The sequence below is a fragment of the Odocoileus virginianus genome, chromosome 1, assembly GCF_023699985.2.
Source record: "Odocoileus virginianus isolate 20LAN1187 ecotype Illinois chromosome 1, Ovbor_1.2, whole genome shotgun sequence".
Lineage (NCBI taxonomy): Eukaryota > Metazoa > Chordata > Mammalia > Artiodactyla > Cervidae > Odocoileus > Odocoileus virginianus.
This window is the reverse complement of record NC_069674.1, coordinates 34696138-34709852: the sequence shown is the minus strand read 5'-3', so window position 1 is coordinate 34709852 and position 13715 is coordinate 34696138. Positions and strand designations below refer to the sequence as shown.

Here is a 13715-nt window from a genome sequence, read left to right as displayed (position 1 = left end):
TCTCATCCTCTGTCGTCCCCTTCTCCTCCTGTCCCCAATCCCTCCCAGCATTAGGGTCTTTTCCAGTGAGTCAACTCTTCGCATGAGGTGGCCAAAATATTGGAGTTTTAGCTTCAGCATCAGTCCTTCCAAAGAACACCCAGAACTGATCTCCTTTAGGATGGACTGCTTGGATCTCCTTGCAGTCCAAGGGACCCTCAAGAGTCTTTTCCAACACCACAGTTCAAAAGCATCAATTCTTTGGCGCTCAGCTTTCTTCACAGTCCAACTCTCACATCCATACATGACCACTGGAAAAACCATAGCCTTGACCAGACAGAACTTTGTTGGCAAAGTAATGTCTCTGCTTTTTAATATGCTATCTAGTTTGGTCATAACTTTCCTTCCAAGGAGTAAGCGTCTTTTAATTTCGTGGCTGCAGTCACCATCTGCAGTGATTTTGGAGCCCAACAAAATAAAGTCTGATACTGTTTCCACTGTTTCCCCATCTATTTCCCATGAAGTGATGGGACCAGATGCCATGATCTTAGTTTTCTGAATGTTAAGCTTTAAGTCAACTTTTTCACTCTCCTCTTTCACTTTCATCAAGAGTCTTTTTAGGTCCTCTTCACTTTCTGCCATGAGGGTGGTGTCATCTGCATATCTGAGGTTATTGATATTTCTCCTGGCAATCTTGATTCCAGCTTTTGTTTCCTCCAGCCCAGCATTTCTCATGATGTACTCTGCATATAAGTTAAATAAGCAGGGTGGCAATATACAGCCTTGATGTACTCCTTTTCCTATTTGGAACCAGTCTGTTGTTCCATCCAGTTCTAAATGTTGCTTCCTGACCTGCATACAGGTTTCTCAAGAGGCAGGTCAGGTGGTCTGGTATTCCCATCTCTTCAAGAATTTGGGTACATCTTTTTAAATATTTAATAAATAATTTTATTGACGTATAATTGATTTTCAATGTTGTGTTAGTTTCAGGTGTGCAGTGAAGTGATTCAGTTATGCAAATATATAATCTTTTCCCTATTCCTTTCCATTGTGGTTTAATCACAGAGTATTGAGTATAGTTCCCTGTGCTATATGTAATAGGACCTTGCTTATTTTGTATATAGTAGCGTGTATCTGTTAATCCCAAACTCCTAATTTATCTGTCCCTGCCTTTCCCCTTTGGTAGCCATGTTTGCTTTCTATGTCTCTGAATCTATTTTTTTTTTTTTTGTAAATAAGTTCACTTGTATCATTTTTTTAAGATCCCACATATGAGTGATACCATATAGGATTTGTCTTTGATGAGAAACTGTCATTTTGATTCTTGATGTTTTGTCAGAAACCCTATCTGTCTATTTCTCTGTGTGCTTGTATGCCCCTGCCACCTTTTTCTCTCTGCAAGTCTATGTAATCTTTATACCCATGTTTCTAAAATTTTACAATGATGTACTATGGTCCACATCTCTTTTCATACATTGTACTAGGCCCTTTTAATCTGAAAATTGCTTATTTTTTGGTTTGTTTTCTTGTTCTGCAACACTTCTCTTTTTCGTGTACTGACTTTTTGAGCTAGTCTTCCTATTGTTTTTTCTTTTTCATTTTCTCTTTCTCTGCTTTCCAGGTTTTCTAACAGATTTTTTAGCTTCTATATATATATTTAAATTCTCATAAGCTTTTTGTTTACTGAATATTTCTTTTTGAATAGCATCTTCTTATGTTATGAATATACCATCTTCCACTATATCTCCAAGAGTATTAATAATTCCCAAAGGTGTAAAGTCTTTGTTTCTTCCACTTTTTAAAAGCTATTCGGTCTTCCTTGAATATTTGAGACTCCTCAAATGTCTGGTGACCTTGGCTGTCTCTTTAATAGGAGGTCACTGAACAACTGATAGACTTGTCCAAGTAGGTGGGACTCATTGACTCTGGATTTTGTTGTAGGATTTTCTGGCTCATCTTTTCTGTCAAGGAGTTCCTGGTATCAGATTCTTTTGACTTTTTTCCCTTCTCTCTCAAGCTGGTCATGTTTCTCTCTTCTGGTCTCCTATCTGGGTATGTGGGGGCCGGAGAGGGAATATAGGGTTCAAGCCTGGTTGCCAGGTTAATTGGAGTTGAATGGGGGAGTAGTTGGGGGTGGAGGAGCCCTTGTCTCTATTATGTAAATATTCAATTAATTCCTCTACTTTCCTAATGTACTTTCCTGTGTGTCCCCCAGTCCAGAGACTCCAGAGACCCTCTGTTTCAGCCTCTGAAAATAGGGGCAAAGGGTGTTGCTTGGTTTTCAAATATGAGACTATCTCCAGGTCTAAGTAATATTCAGTAGACTTTCAACCAGTAACCCTGGCTTTTGTACCACCCTCACTTTCATTTCTCATGGTACCTCATTTATAATTCTCTTTTAAATTAATTTGTATTAGAGTATAGTTGTTTATAATGCTGTTAGTTTCTGCTGTACAGAAAAGTGAATCAGCTGTATGTATACATAAATCCCCTCTTTTTTGGAGGATTTCTTTTCCGTCGGTCACCACTGAACGCTGAGTAGAGTTCCCTGAGCTATACCATAGGTTCTCATTCAGCTCAGCTCAGTTCAGTTCAGTCTCTCAGTTGTGTCTGACTGCGACCCCATGGGCTGTGGCACACCAGGCTTCCCTGTCCATCACCAAGCCCCGGAGTTTGCTCAAACTCCTGTCCATCAAATTGGTGATGCCATCCAACCATCTCATCCTCTGTCATCCTCTTCTCCTCCTGTCTTCAATCTTTCCCAGCATCAGGATCTTTTCCAGTGAGTCAGTTCTTCACATCAGGTCACCAAAGTATTGGAGTTTCAGCTTCAGCATCAGTCCTTCCAATGAATATTCAGGACTGATTTCCTTTAGGAATGACTGACTTGATCTCCTCGCTGTCCAAGGTACTCTCAAGAGTCTTCTCCAACACCACAGTTCAAAAGCATCAATTCTTCTGTGCTCAGCTTTCTTTATAGTCCATATCTCTTCTCCATACCTGACTACTGGAAAAACCAAAGCTTTGACTAGATGGACCTTTGTTGGCAAAGTAATGTCTCTGCTTTTTAATATGCTGTCTAATTTGGTCATAGCTTTTCTTCCAAGGAGCAAATGTCTTTTAATTTCATGGCTGCAGTCACCCTCTGCAGTGATTTTGGATCCCAAGAAAGTAAAGTTTCTCACTGTTTCCATTGTTTCTGCATCTATTTGCCATGAAGTGATGGGACCAGATGCCATGATCTTAGTTTTTTGACTGTTGAGTTTTAAGCCAGGTTTTTCACTCTCCTCTTTCACTTTCATCAAGAGGCTCTTTAGTTCTTCGCTTTCTGCCATAAGGATGGTGTCATCTGTATATCTGAGGTTATTGATATTTCTGCTGACAATCATGATTCCAGCTTTGCTTCATCCAGCGTGGCATTTCACACCGTGTACTCTGCATATAAGTTAAATAAGCAGGGTGACAATATACTCCTTCTATTTTATACATAGTATCAATAGTGTATATATGTAAACTACAATCTCCCAGTTCATCCGAACTCCTCTCTCCCCCGCTTTGGTATCCACACATTTGTTTTCTATGTCTGTCTCTATTTTGGTTTTGTAAATAAGATCATCTGTACTATTTTTCTACATTCCACATATATGCGTTAATATACAGTATTTGATTTTCTGACTTACTTCACTCTGTATTACACTGTCTAGGCCCATCTACTTGTTGATCCATTGGGATTTATGAGTAATAAACTGGGTTGTTTTTTGCATTTCTACATCAACTCACAGTGTAGACTTTAGATCCTCCAAGTTACTGTTTGTTCGTTTGCTTTTTAATTTCAAAATTTTGTTGCGGTTGTTTTTCTTTCCATTCTTTTTACCCTCATGGGTTTATGCCTTTAAAAATTAATTTTCATCTTCTTATCTGGTTTGGATTCTGGAGGCAACAGAGGTAAATTCCTGTGTTCAATCCTCCATCTTTGACCAAATGTCACTGGCTCATCTTTTCTTTGGGAGAACCGTTGATACCTGATTATTTAGGGACTTTTTCCCCCTTTGAACTGGTTAAATTAGCCAGGAGAGACTCTTCTGGTTTCTTGTCTGGAGGGTAAAAGCCAGGTTACCTGTATAATGGGGAATGAAGATTCTCCCTGAGATCACTGTTCCCTTAGCTTGTCTCCAACTTGATTTTTTTACAATCCATATCCCAAATGAATATATTGCATACAATTTTTAAATTATGGCTCATAATTAATTTATAGACGTCACACTTTGATGAAGCAATAAGATTAAGAATCCAACATTTAAAAGGCTTAAATTTGTAGCTTAGATCCACTAAATTCTGACTCGGTGTTGATGTCCTGGAGAGAAGCTGCAGACCAATAATGACTTTGAAAACTCTGCCCTTTGTTGAATGCCTCTCATCATATTATTGATTTCTGCTAGCTCAGATTTATATTTAAAATAACTACTGTCAGAAATTATATTTGCATTTTTTGCTTTTGATTTAAACTAAATGAGACAAATGAATCTTTATAATGTATTTGTTGACACAATTCATAGAAACTGATTTAAATGATATCTTTGCTGTTGCTGTCTTGGCAAATTAACTGAAACCCTGATAATCTGGAATCTTCTACCTTGTCCCCATTTTTCAACTCCAGGATACTTCATTGTTCACAATGCAGGCAGACCAGAGTATGTTCAACATGGTGAGTTGATTTTGGTTTGTGTTTTGGAAAATTTTTCATTACCACCAAATGTTCCAAGGTTGATCATTGTAGGTAATTTAGAGCTTGAATATTCAGAGTGTGGTTTCTGTAGCTCTCTCTTTTCTAGAAAATAGGAAGGAAAGCTCCTGAAAAATCATGTGACTTTGAATGTGGTTGCTTCTATTTGTAAAGGCACAGTGATCCTGGCAAAAATCAAAGTATCTTAATTATGGGCTTCGATGGAACATGAAGTCTAGCCATTCAAGAACATGGATGTTTCTGTGTAACTATAGCTTATGCTACAGGACTGACGATGAAATTGCCTCAAGAATTCATGCTTCAGAATAGATCCTTGATTTTCTTGAACCCTAGCTACTTCATCTCTCATCTCCTCCCTTCTTTTTGTGACCTGTAGAAAGAAGTAATGCATGGTAGAGATGTGATGCCTACTTTGCTGCCAAATGAGATAAAGAGAAAAATTTAGCTTGGGAGTGAGTAGGAAGCAGAAAGGGTACTCTGGGTGTTAGAGGAGATTCTTGCAAGATTGGTTATTATAGGAAACATGTAGCAGCAGCTTACTACTAAGGCTGATGAAGAGACGTTGAGTGATGTCACAGAGCTTGTCAGTGCTATACTGTGGAGGATGTAGGCTCCTTGAGGATTAGTTCAGGAAGGTTATTTGTAGCGCACTCTTTTTCCTGTGGGAGTGGCATAGAATTATCCCAGCTCTGGCTTTCACTTTGGAAACTCAGAATTGGATATAAGTAGAATGAATTTTTCCTTTTAGATGATTTCACTTCTAAGAAAGGATTTCTGCTCGGGAAGGTTAATTGCCCATTTTTCAAAGACAAGTGTTTCTCTAACATTCTGTCCATAGATGGGTGTATTTTTGCCTTTTGGGTAACCAGGTAAAAGGTGGAGTCTGTGATGCCTGCAAATGAAGAGTTAAATGTTTAAAATTCATACTATACTGGTGTTAATAATGGAGCCAGAGAGACTTATGTTTCATGATCATTGGTGGTTTTCAGTCTGGGTGATGGTGTAAGGGTTATACTGACACTGGAGGATGAGATTTTTAATTATCAATTGTGAATGAGTTAAAAAATGGAGAAATACTGCTGTAAAAAAAAGGCAATGGGTCATCAGTAAATTCACACCTACTACAATTACAAATTTCTGGCACAGAATCCAGTGGTTTTTAAGTTTCTCTGAACATCTCCTTACCACCCCTACACACACAGCTGGTTCTAGGAGCTTCCATGTATGCCCTTCTCTTCTCTTTATCTGTGTTTTCTGAAGCATATTTCTTGTACCTTCTTTTCATTGGGGAGCTTAGCTGTGTCATGCCCAGCACTGCAGATGCTGCTAGTGTTGGCTGTGCGCTATGAAGGACTGCGAGATCACAGTGAACCTCACCCACTGAGTTGCATTTGTATAGCATCTTCCCAGAAGCAGAACAATATCTGAACATGGGTTCATTGACTGATCTGAGCAAAGCAGAGGCTGAAGTTGATAGTCAGCTGCACATCTCCCTAGTCTTCATCTTGTGGCCCCACGAGATATCCCTTGAGTACAAGTTTAAACCTTGTTGAATCTGCAGACCCTACTCTGTACTCAGGATTGCCTCCATGGCACCTTTGAAGTTCTCATTAGAGTAGCTGTCTTGAGTTTGGAGAAGCCAGTTACCATATTGGAATGTGTCTAGACCCTTAACTCCACTCTCCCAAACCATCTCTTCTTACCCTGCACTGGCCTGCTTTCCAGCTTATCACAGAGGATGCTAGAAAATGTGTGTTCTAGCAGCACTACTTGTTTTGTTCTAAGGCAAGAATTCCATTTCTGAGTCTTCAGAGTTAAACCATTGTGGCATCCTGCTGCCACTAATAAATACAGAGAATACCTGTCCTCTGAATGTATAATGATGGCTACGCCAGCGAACACCAGTGCCCCCAGATGGGTACAGCATGGTATCAGCCCATTGAAAATGTTTGCCAGGGGAAGCTTCTTATAGAAAAAAAAAGTACTTGAAACAGGGCACAATTCCTGAAAGTCTACTTTAAGATCTTTCCATGAGATGCTGTTACCTTTACTTTTTCTTCTGTCTTGACAAAATATTTTCCATTTTACATTATCCTAGAAGGATTAGACAAGTGACTTAAGTTTCCAAATTTGAGCAGCCTATTTTATGTACAGTCATGCTGTCATGTTTCAGCCTTACTCATCGTTCACTGAATTCTATTTGTCCCCCTAGAATTTAACTTTATAATGCTATATTATAATATTTGGTGTGATATTATTAGAGGAAAATATTGTGACTTGTGGAATATAACCAATTCCTCATCTCTATACTTTGCTTCCATTGAGTTATTGCCTGACTTCAACAAGCAAATGCCATTGGACTTATTCATGAAAACACCCTGCCTGTTCTTGCCGTGTATGAAACTTCAAAATTTCTCAGACTTCCAAGAAACCCAGACTGATGCAAATAGTTTTTCATTTTAGGTTATCTTTGTTTTCGGTTTGGGTTTTTTTTTAAAATCTTAATGTAAACAGATAAATTTATTTGATAGATGTTTTGAAACTTCCTTGGCTCCTCATCCCCCATTGCAGACTCAGCTCACAGTGGGGCAGCCATCTGCCCATGGGTTTCTTTGTCTTTGTCAAATTACCCTTCCTATCCTTGTTGTGTAGGTCATTTGATATCGTCCTCTCATAGCCAGTCACCTTGACTTCCAAAATGATTAAATCGTACTGTGAGAGCTTATAGTATTTCTTAGCTGCAATGAAAACTTGTTCTATTATGAAGATAATTCCTTTTGAACAATACAAGTGAAATCTTTTCCCATAAAGAACTCCTGAGAGTAGATTAGAGTGAATTTTATCTCATTCTTTCTTAAAACTTGTGTCAGATCACCCTTTAAAGGTTATAAAAGCCCATAAAAATACCAGATCTCGGTACATTTATCTACCTAAGTATCCTTTTATTTTTATTATGCCCTTTCAAGAAAAGGGTGATGTGACCTTGGCTTGGGTTGCAATGAAGGATTTGGTGGCAGCATAAGAGAAATAGTTTGCATATTTATCCAACAACAGGCTATTCATTATTTTCTATTATCTCAGCATAACTTCGCCATCACTTCCCTGTGGAACCTATCCTGTGCACCCATTTCAGTCTACATATGGGAGAGAGATGGCTTTTGATTTCTTACAGCAAATGTTTGACAAAGATTTCTGATTCCTCCAAAGGAAATATTTATTGGAGACTCCTTACTCTTCTAGGAAAACACTTTTAAACTTTCTTGTGGTTTAAACACCCTGATGGAAAAAGATCTTAACATACCTTCCAGTGGCCATCTGTACGTTAATCTATAAATCAAAAGAGAGGAAATAGTTTGAGTAGCCACAGGAACATGCATTGATTGGCTGTGCTGTTTTTCATAGTTAGTTATTATTTAATCTTGCTAACTTTAAAACTGAAAAAGTCTGAAGCTAAGAGATTCCAGGGGCTTGATTCAGCATGTAATTAGAATCAGAAGGGTGTCTGTGGGTAGAGGTCCTAGTAGGAAGAAAAGACTTCACTCTGGTCTGCACAAGAGTCTGACTGATATCACAGAGAATACTATTCAGTAGTTCCTTAAAGAAGTAGTTTATCATGTGAAAACGACTGATGACTAAGGCTTTCACTGGAAGGAGAAGTGAAATATAGGGACTGAACAGGAATGTATAAGGGCAAGGTATCTATGATGGTGGTGGCTCCTTGCCGGGTGGCTGAGTCTGTTCTTCCTAGCCATCACTAGTCACTCCATAGTGACCATTCATATGCATTAATGCATTTTGATCTGAATCATTGGGAATATCCCTCAGTTTTTTGGCTGCAGTACCTATCAACAGAGCGGGCAGTTCCCAGAATTGTGTTCTCCTTGAGTTCTTCCTTACTCCTTCTAATTTCCAAAGGAGGGAGCTCCTAGGATCTCTTCTGTCTCTGCTCCATAGTGCAGAGTACCGTATCAATATCCCAAGAAGCGAATACTCAGAATATTGAAAGCAAGTACAATGGATCACCAAAATGGTAAGTCTTTGCCCAACTTCAGAGGATGTCACAGTGACAGTATTGTGAAACCTAATACGATTATTCCTAGACTTTTTCAGTTCTGTAAAGAACCATCATGCCTAATCTGGATTTTTTCTTTTCCAGCACACATTTAATGAAGCTCATTACCTATAGGGTGATGAAGAAAATCGTTAATTGTCCAGTGTTCCATAACGTTGTCTGTTTACATGTTGAATCTTTTCCCTCTAACCCTCGAAACAAACCATCAAAGGCTGAATCTGAACAGGCTCCACCCACAGAGCCGAAAGCCGAGGAGCCCCCTGCTGCTGTTCCACCTGCCGCTGGGCTGGACCTTGGACTGGACACCCGGGCTGAGGAGCCAGAGGAGGGGGCAGCGGTGAGCGCCACTCCCTCCCACCCTCCGCTCACCTCCCCACCACCGCTGTGCTCGTCTCATCCCATTTCTCCCTTATCATTCCTGTTTCTCTTGGGCCACATCACTTCCATACCTGTCACAGCTTCCCAAGTTCAAATGGCCTTTATTCCTTTGACAGTGAAAGTTCATTCTCATTTTTTTTTTTTTTAAAGAAAGATATCCAGAGACCTGATCTAAGGCTGTCATGTTGCCATAGGCTTGGTTCTCAATAAAGGGTACCTTGAACCTTTCTGCTACTTCCCATCCATGGTAAATAGGTGGTAATAACTCACAAATAACCTGACCTAGTGCTTGCCCCACCTGCGGTGGCTGATGGCGGACCTTCCATTAGGGACCAACCTGCAGATGATAAACAGAAGGGTAATCAGTTTGTTGTTGGTGTCTCCATATTGATTTCTTACAGTGTTAGTCTTGTAGGTTGGTTTAGGCCCCATGAGGGACTGAAATCCTACATTAAAAATCATTGAATCTACAAGGATTCCTATGTGTACAACCGTTTGCTCAAAATCAAGTCTGGTACTGGCTGTCATAATATGAGGGAGTTTAAGGCTCTGTTTTCTGCAGAGGTGGAGACTCGTCTGTCTGCCTGGAAACCTCTCACCTTGCTCGCTGCAACTGTGCACCACACCACATCCTAAAGTGGAATGGGCTCTATACGCACCATACTGAATTGCATCATTTAACACACTTGGAAGTGTAGAATGATACCAAAGAAAACATAATCCAAAATACCCATGGAGAGCAAAAAGAGTTTATTTATGAAATGCAGTTAAAGCATCTCCCAAGAATTTAATCAGAGTGCTGCTGCTGCTGCTAAGTTGCTTCAGTCGTGTCCGACTCTGTGCGACCCCATAGACGGCAGCCCACCAGGCTCCTCTGTCCCTGGGATTCTCCAGGCAAGGACACTGGAGTGGGCTGCCATTTCCTTCTCCATTTAATCAGAGTACCATTTAGTAAGTACTACAGCCTTCACATAATCTGTACAGAGAGGAGAACCAATCTCCCAGTTTCCAAAATAACACTGCCTAGATGAGATAACTAGAGGAATGAAAGTTATGTTTTTGCTGTTGGTGCCTTCTGTTACTTTGCCATGAAAAGGTCAGTCATCTGTCCAATTTATCATTTATTAATAGAGTAGAAAAATAAATGATAGGGCAAGATAGTGATGCAAATATAAATTAAGAAGGACTCAAGAAAAATGGTCATGTTTTCCGTGTAGAGGTACAGAGTTGGGCCGATTCCTGTAAAGAGAACAAGAAATGTTTTTCTGCTAGACTGAGTGCCTCCTAGGAGGGCTGCTTGCACAGACTGGGAAGTGCTAAGACACCATGCTCCGGTGGAGAGTTTTCTCAACGCTCATCGCCAGATTCACAGGTGATCTCAGTCACGCAGTGCAGATTGAACTTTTTCATTTGGTGTCAGATTGTGATCTCTGCACCTAATTAGGGTGATTTAAGTAACAGAGGAAGGCTTCCCAGGTGACTCAGTGGTAAATAATCAGCCTGCCAGTGCAGGAGACTCAAGAGACATGGGTTCAGTCCCTGGGTCAGGAAGATCCCCTGGAGTAGGAGATGGCAACCCATTCCAGTATTCTTGCTTGGAAAATCCCATGGACAGAGGAGCCTGGCAGGCTACAGTCCGTGGGGCTGCAAAGAGCCAAACACGACTGAGGAACTGACTGGTGGTGATTTAGTTGCTAAGTCGTGTCCGACTCTTGTGACCCCATGGACTCTTGTGACCTCATGGGTTTTTGTTTTCTCAAATTCTAAGTTTATTGGTTGTCCAGTGAACTATCTGAGTAGGTATCAATTATCAAGTACCTACTTGATAGGTATGTGATAAATGTAGTATGTACAATACTTTGAAATCTTCGAAGTCAAGGGTAGTGTTAAAAATACTTAACAAGCTGCATGGTACAAGCATCAGCCATTACTAAACTTGGTTTCCCTCATGTTGGGTGAGGAGATACTTAAAAAAATTCATTCTGAAAATACTTGTCTCCTAAACCTCATTTGAACTTTAAAGAATAGAAATTTTCCTTGAGAAATAGAAAGACTTCAAGCAGTTGTTTTCTCCACCCTTAAATGAACTAAAACATAATAGCAAGAGAGGGCAGCTCATAGCAGTTCAGTTTGCCTAATGCCCATCAAAAGTGGATCCTTTTCAGGTGTTTAGAATGAACATACTTGGATGAAGTCAGTTCTTCCCCAAGTTCTCCCTTCTACTTAAGCAAATAACGTCAGACAGAATGTATTTTTGTTGGTGATGGACAGGGAGGCCTGGCCTGCTGCGATTCATGGGGTCGCAGAGTCGGACACGACTGAGTGAACTGAACTGAACACAGGTTTATAGCTTCTTTCTCTTGGTCATAATCAAGATAATATTAGAGTTATTTTTTCTAAAGAAAGTTCTCTTCATTTGCTAGATGTGTGATATTTAGTTGTAAAGACATGAAAATCCACAGTGTCCCAAGCTCTCATTAAGCAGACTGGCTGTGGCTGTCATCAATCAGGATGGGGTTGACGTGACCTTTTGAGGTCATCATTTTTGCTACCAAAATGTCACCAGATGGTTATTATTTCTAGTCTTGACAGTGCATTTCATATGAGGTGAAATTTGTGGTGGTTTTATTGAAAAAGAAGCAAATGTAATTTTGAAAACAGGAAATTTGAGCAGTGGATCACAAAGAAACCCTGGGCTCTCCAGAGAGGTTTATTATTTTTGTTTGTTGTTTTATTCCCTGAATAGCTAATATCGCCTTTAGTTTTTCCCTACAGCACCAAAAGCACCAAATTTTACCGCTGTCTCTGCAGGATGCATTTTAAAAACCAACACTTGCTACCTCTTCTCTAGATGTTTTCATGTTGTATAAGTACTGAAAATTTTCTTTAGGAGAGAAAATCAATATTTGTTTAGATATATATTAGAGAAATAGGTTAAAAAGTAAATGATGATGATTTTTGCCCATATTTATTTTCCTATATTTATTTATTTGCCTATATTTATTTCATTTTCTTGCAGAGAATCCCTTCTTTCTCTAAATTTCTGTCTGATCCTATGGTTTGCTCAAATGATGTGAAGTGGACCAATGTCTTTTTTCCCTATTAGTTTCAAAGAAATAATGCAGTGTAATTGAGTTTAGGGTTTAGCATTGTTTCCAAAACAAATAAATGAGAAACAATATCAAGATAGATATTTTTAAAATATTTAGAATAATTTTAGAATCCTGGAAGGTGAAGCACTGACTACTTTTGATTTTGTTGTGTTTTGTTTCTTTAAATATTTTGTCAAACTTAAGTTGATTTGTCAAGGCCAATTTAAACCAACAAATATAGATGGATAGATAGATAGATATAGATAGATATACCATGAACTTCATTTTGCCAGGGAATAGTTCTGTCTGTGTGTGTAGAAAATATATGCTGGTTTCCCCCCTTCATTCAGCTGGTAGACATATTTGAGCCTCTCTAGATGTGAGGCTCTCTTCTGGTTCTGGGGGATACGGTTTTGCAGGCAGTAGCTGTGGCTCCAGCCATCCTAGTTCACGTGGAGTGGTGAGGGAGGGGGCTGACATTGCACAGCGCTCGAGGCATCCTTCTGTGATGAGCATGTGGGTGGGAAACAGCACTGAGTTTTCTCCTTGTGCTGCGTGAACTTGGGAGCTCAGACTTCCACTGTGTCTCTACCTGTGGGCTTGGATCTGTCAGGAAGACACTGAGGACCAGGGGAAGCCAGATGAGGCTGATTTCTTGTCTGCTTCTCATCATCATAGAATTATGTTCAGATGCAAAGTACTCACTCTGAAGTATGCCTTACATAGGTAATTATATATATTTCCCTGGTGGCTCAGATGGTAAAGAAACTGCCTGTACTGCAGGAGATCCGGGATCTGTCCCTGAGTTGGGAAGATCTCCTGGAGAAGGGCATGGCAACCCACTCCACTATTCTTGGCTGGGGAACCCCATGGACAGAGGAGCCTGGTGGGCTACTGTCCATGGGATCGCGAATAGTCAGACCCGACTGAGCAACTAACACACACACACACACACACACACACACACACACACACACACACAAACTAATTTGTGTGTGTGTGTGTTATGCATGCCTTGGAGATGGATTTACCTCTTTACTTTTCTTAGAAAAACAAAATCACAGGAATGGTTATTTTCTCTGAGTTTGACTGCACTCCTATTAGCAGCTAACTACATTCTCAGTACCCCTCAGGCCAAACAAATAGCTGTTTCTTTTGTGTTCCAGGCACCCAGCAGAGATCTGGGTGTATAATGTATACCCAGTAAATTCTGAGTCATTGATTTGTTGATTGATTGACACTATAATCTGCTTACCTGAATGAGACTACAGCCAAAGCTATTAAAATACAGATATTACAGGGTCATTTTCTTTCTTTTTCCATTCAGATAATTGAATTTTTGTATCTAGGAAAAGGAAACTGTTTATTGTGATCAAAAGCAGGGCCACCTATCTTGTTATGCTGCCCAGGAGCCCTGTGACATCTGAGCCTCAGTTGCCACAAATGGAAA

At 39.9% G+C, this 13715-nt stretch overlaps 1 protein-coding gene across 2 annotated transcripts in view; it reads left to right on the top strand.

Annotated features, from left to right (window-relative positions):
* AMPH (amphiphysin) overlaps positions 1 to 13715 on the top strand; it is a 211193-nt gene that overhangs the window by 173433 nt on the left and 24045 nt on the right. The window contains exons 16-17 of one of the 2 annotated variants that reach the window (XM_020892153.2): positions 4637 to 4684; positions 9007 to 9132. In XM_020892153.2, the coding sequence (XP_020747812.2) occupies positions 4637 to 4684; positions 9007 to 9132 (174 nt within the window). The remainder of the gene's footprint in view (positions 1 to 4636; positions 4685 to 9006; positions 9133 to 13715) is intronic. The other variant, XM_070466607.1, reaches the window with a different exon arrangement.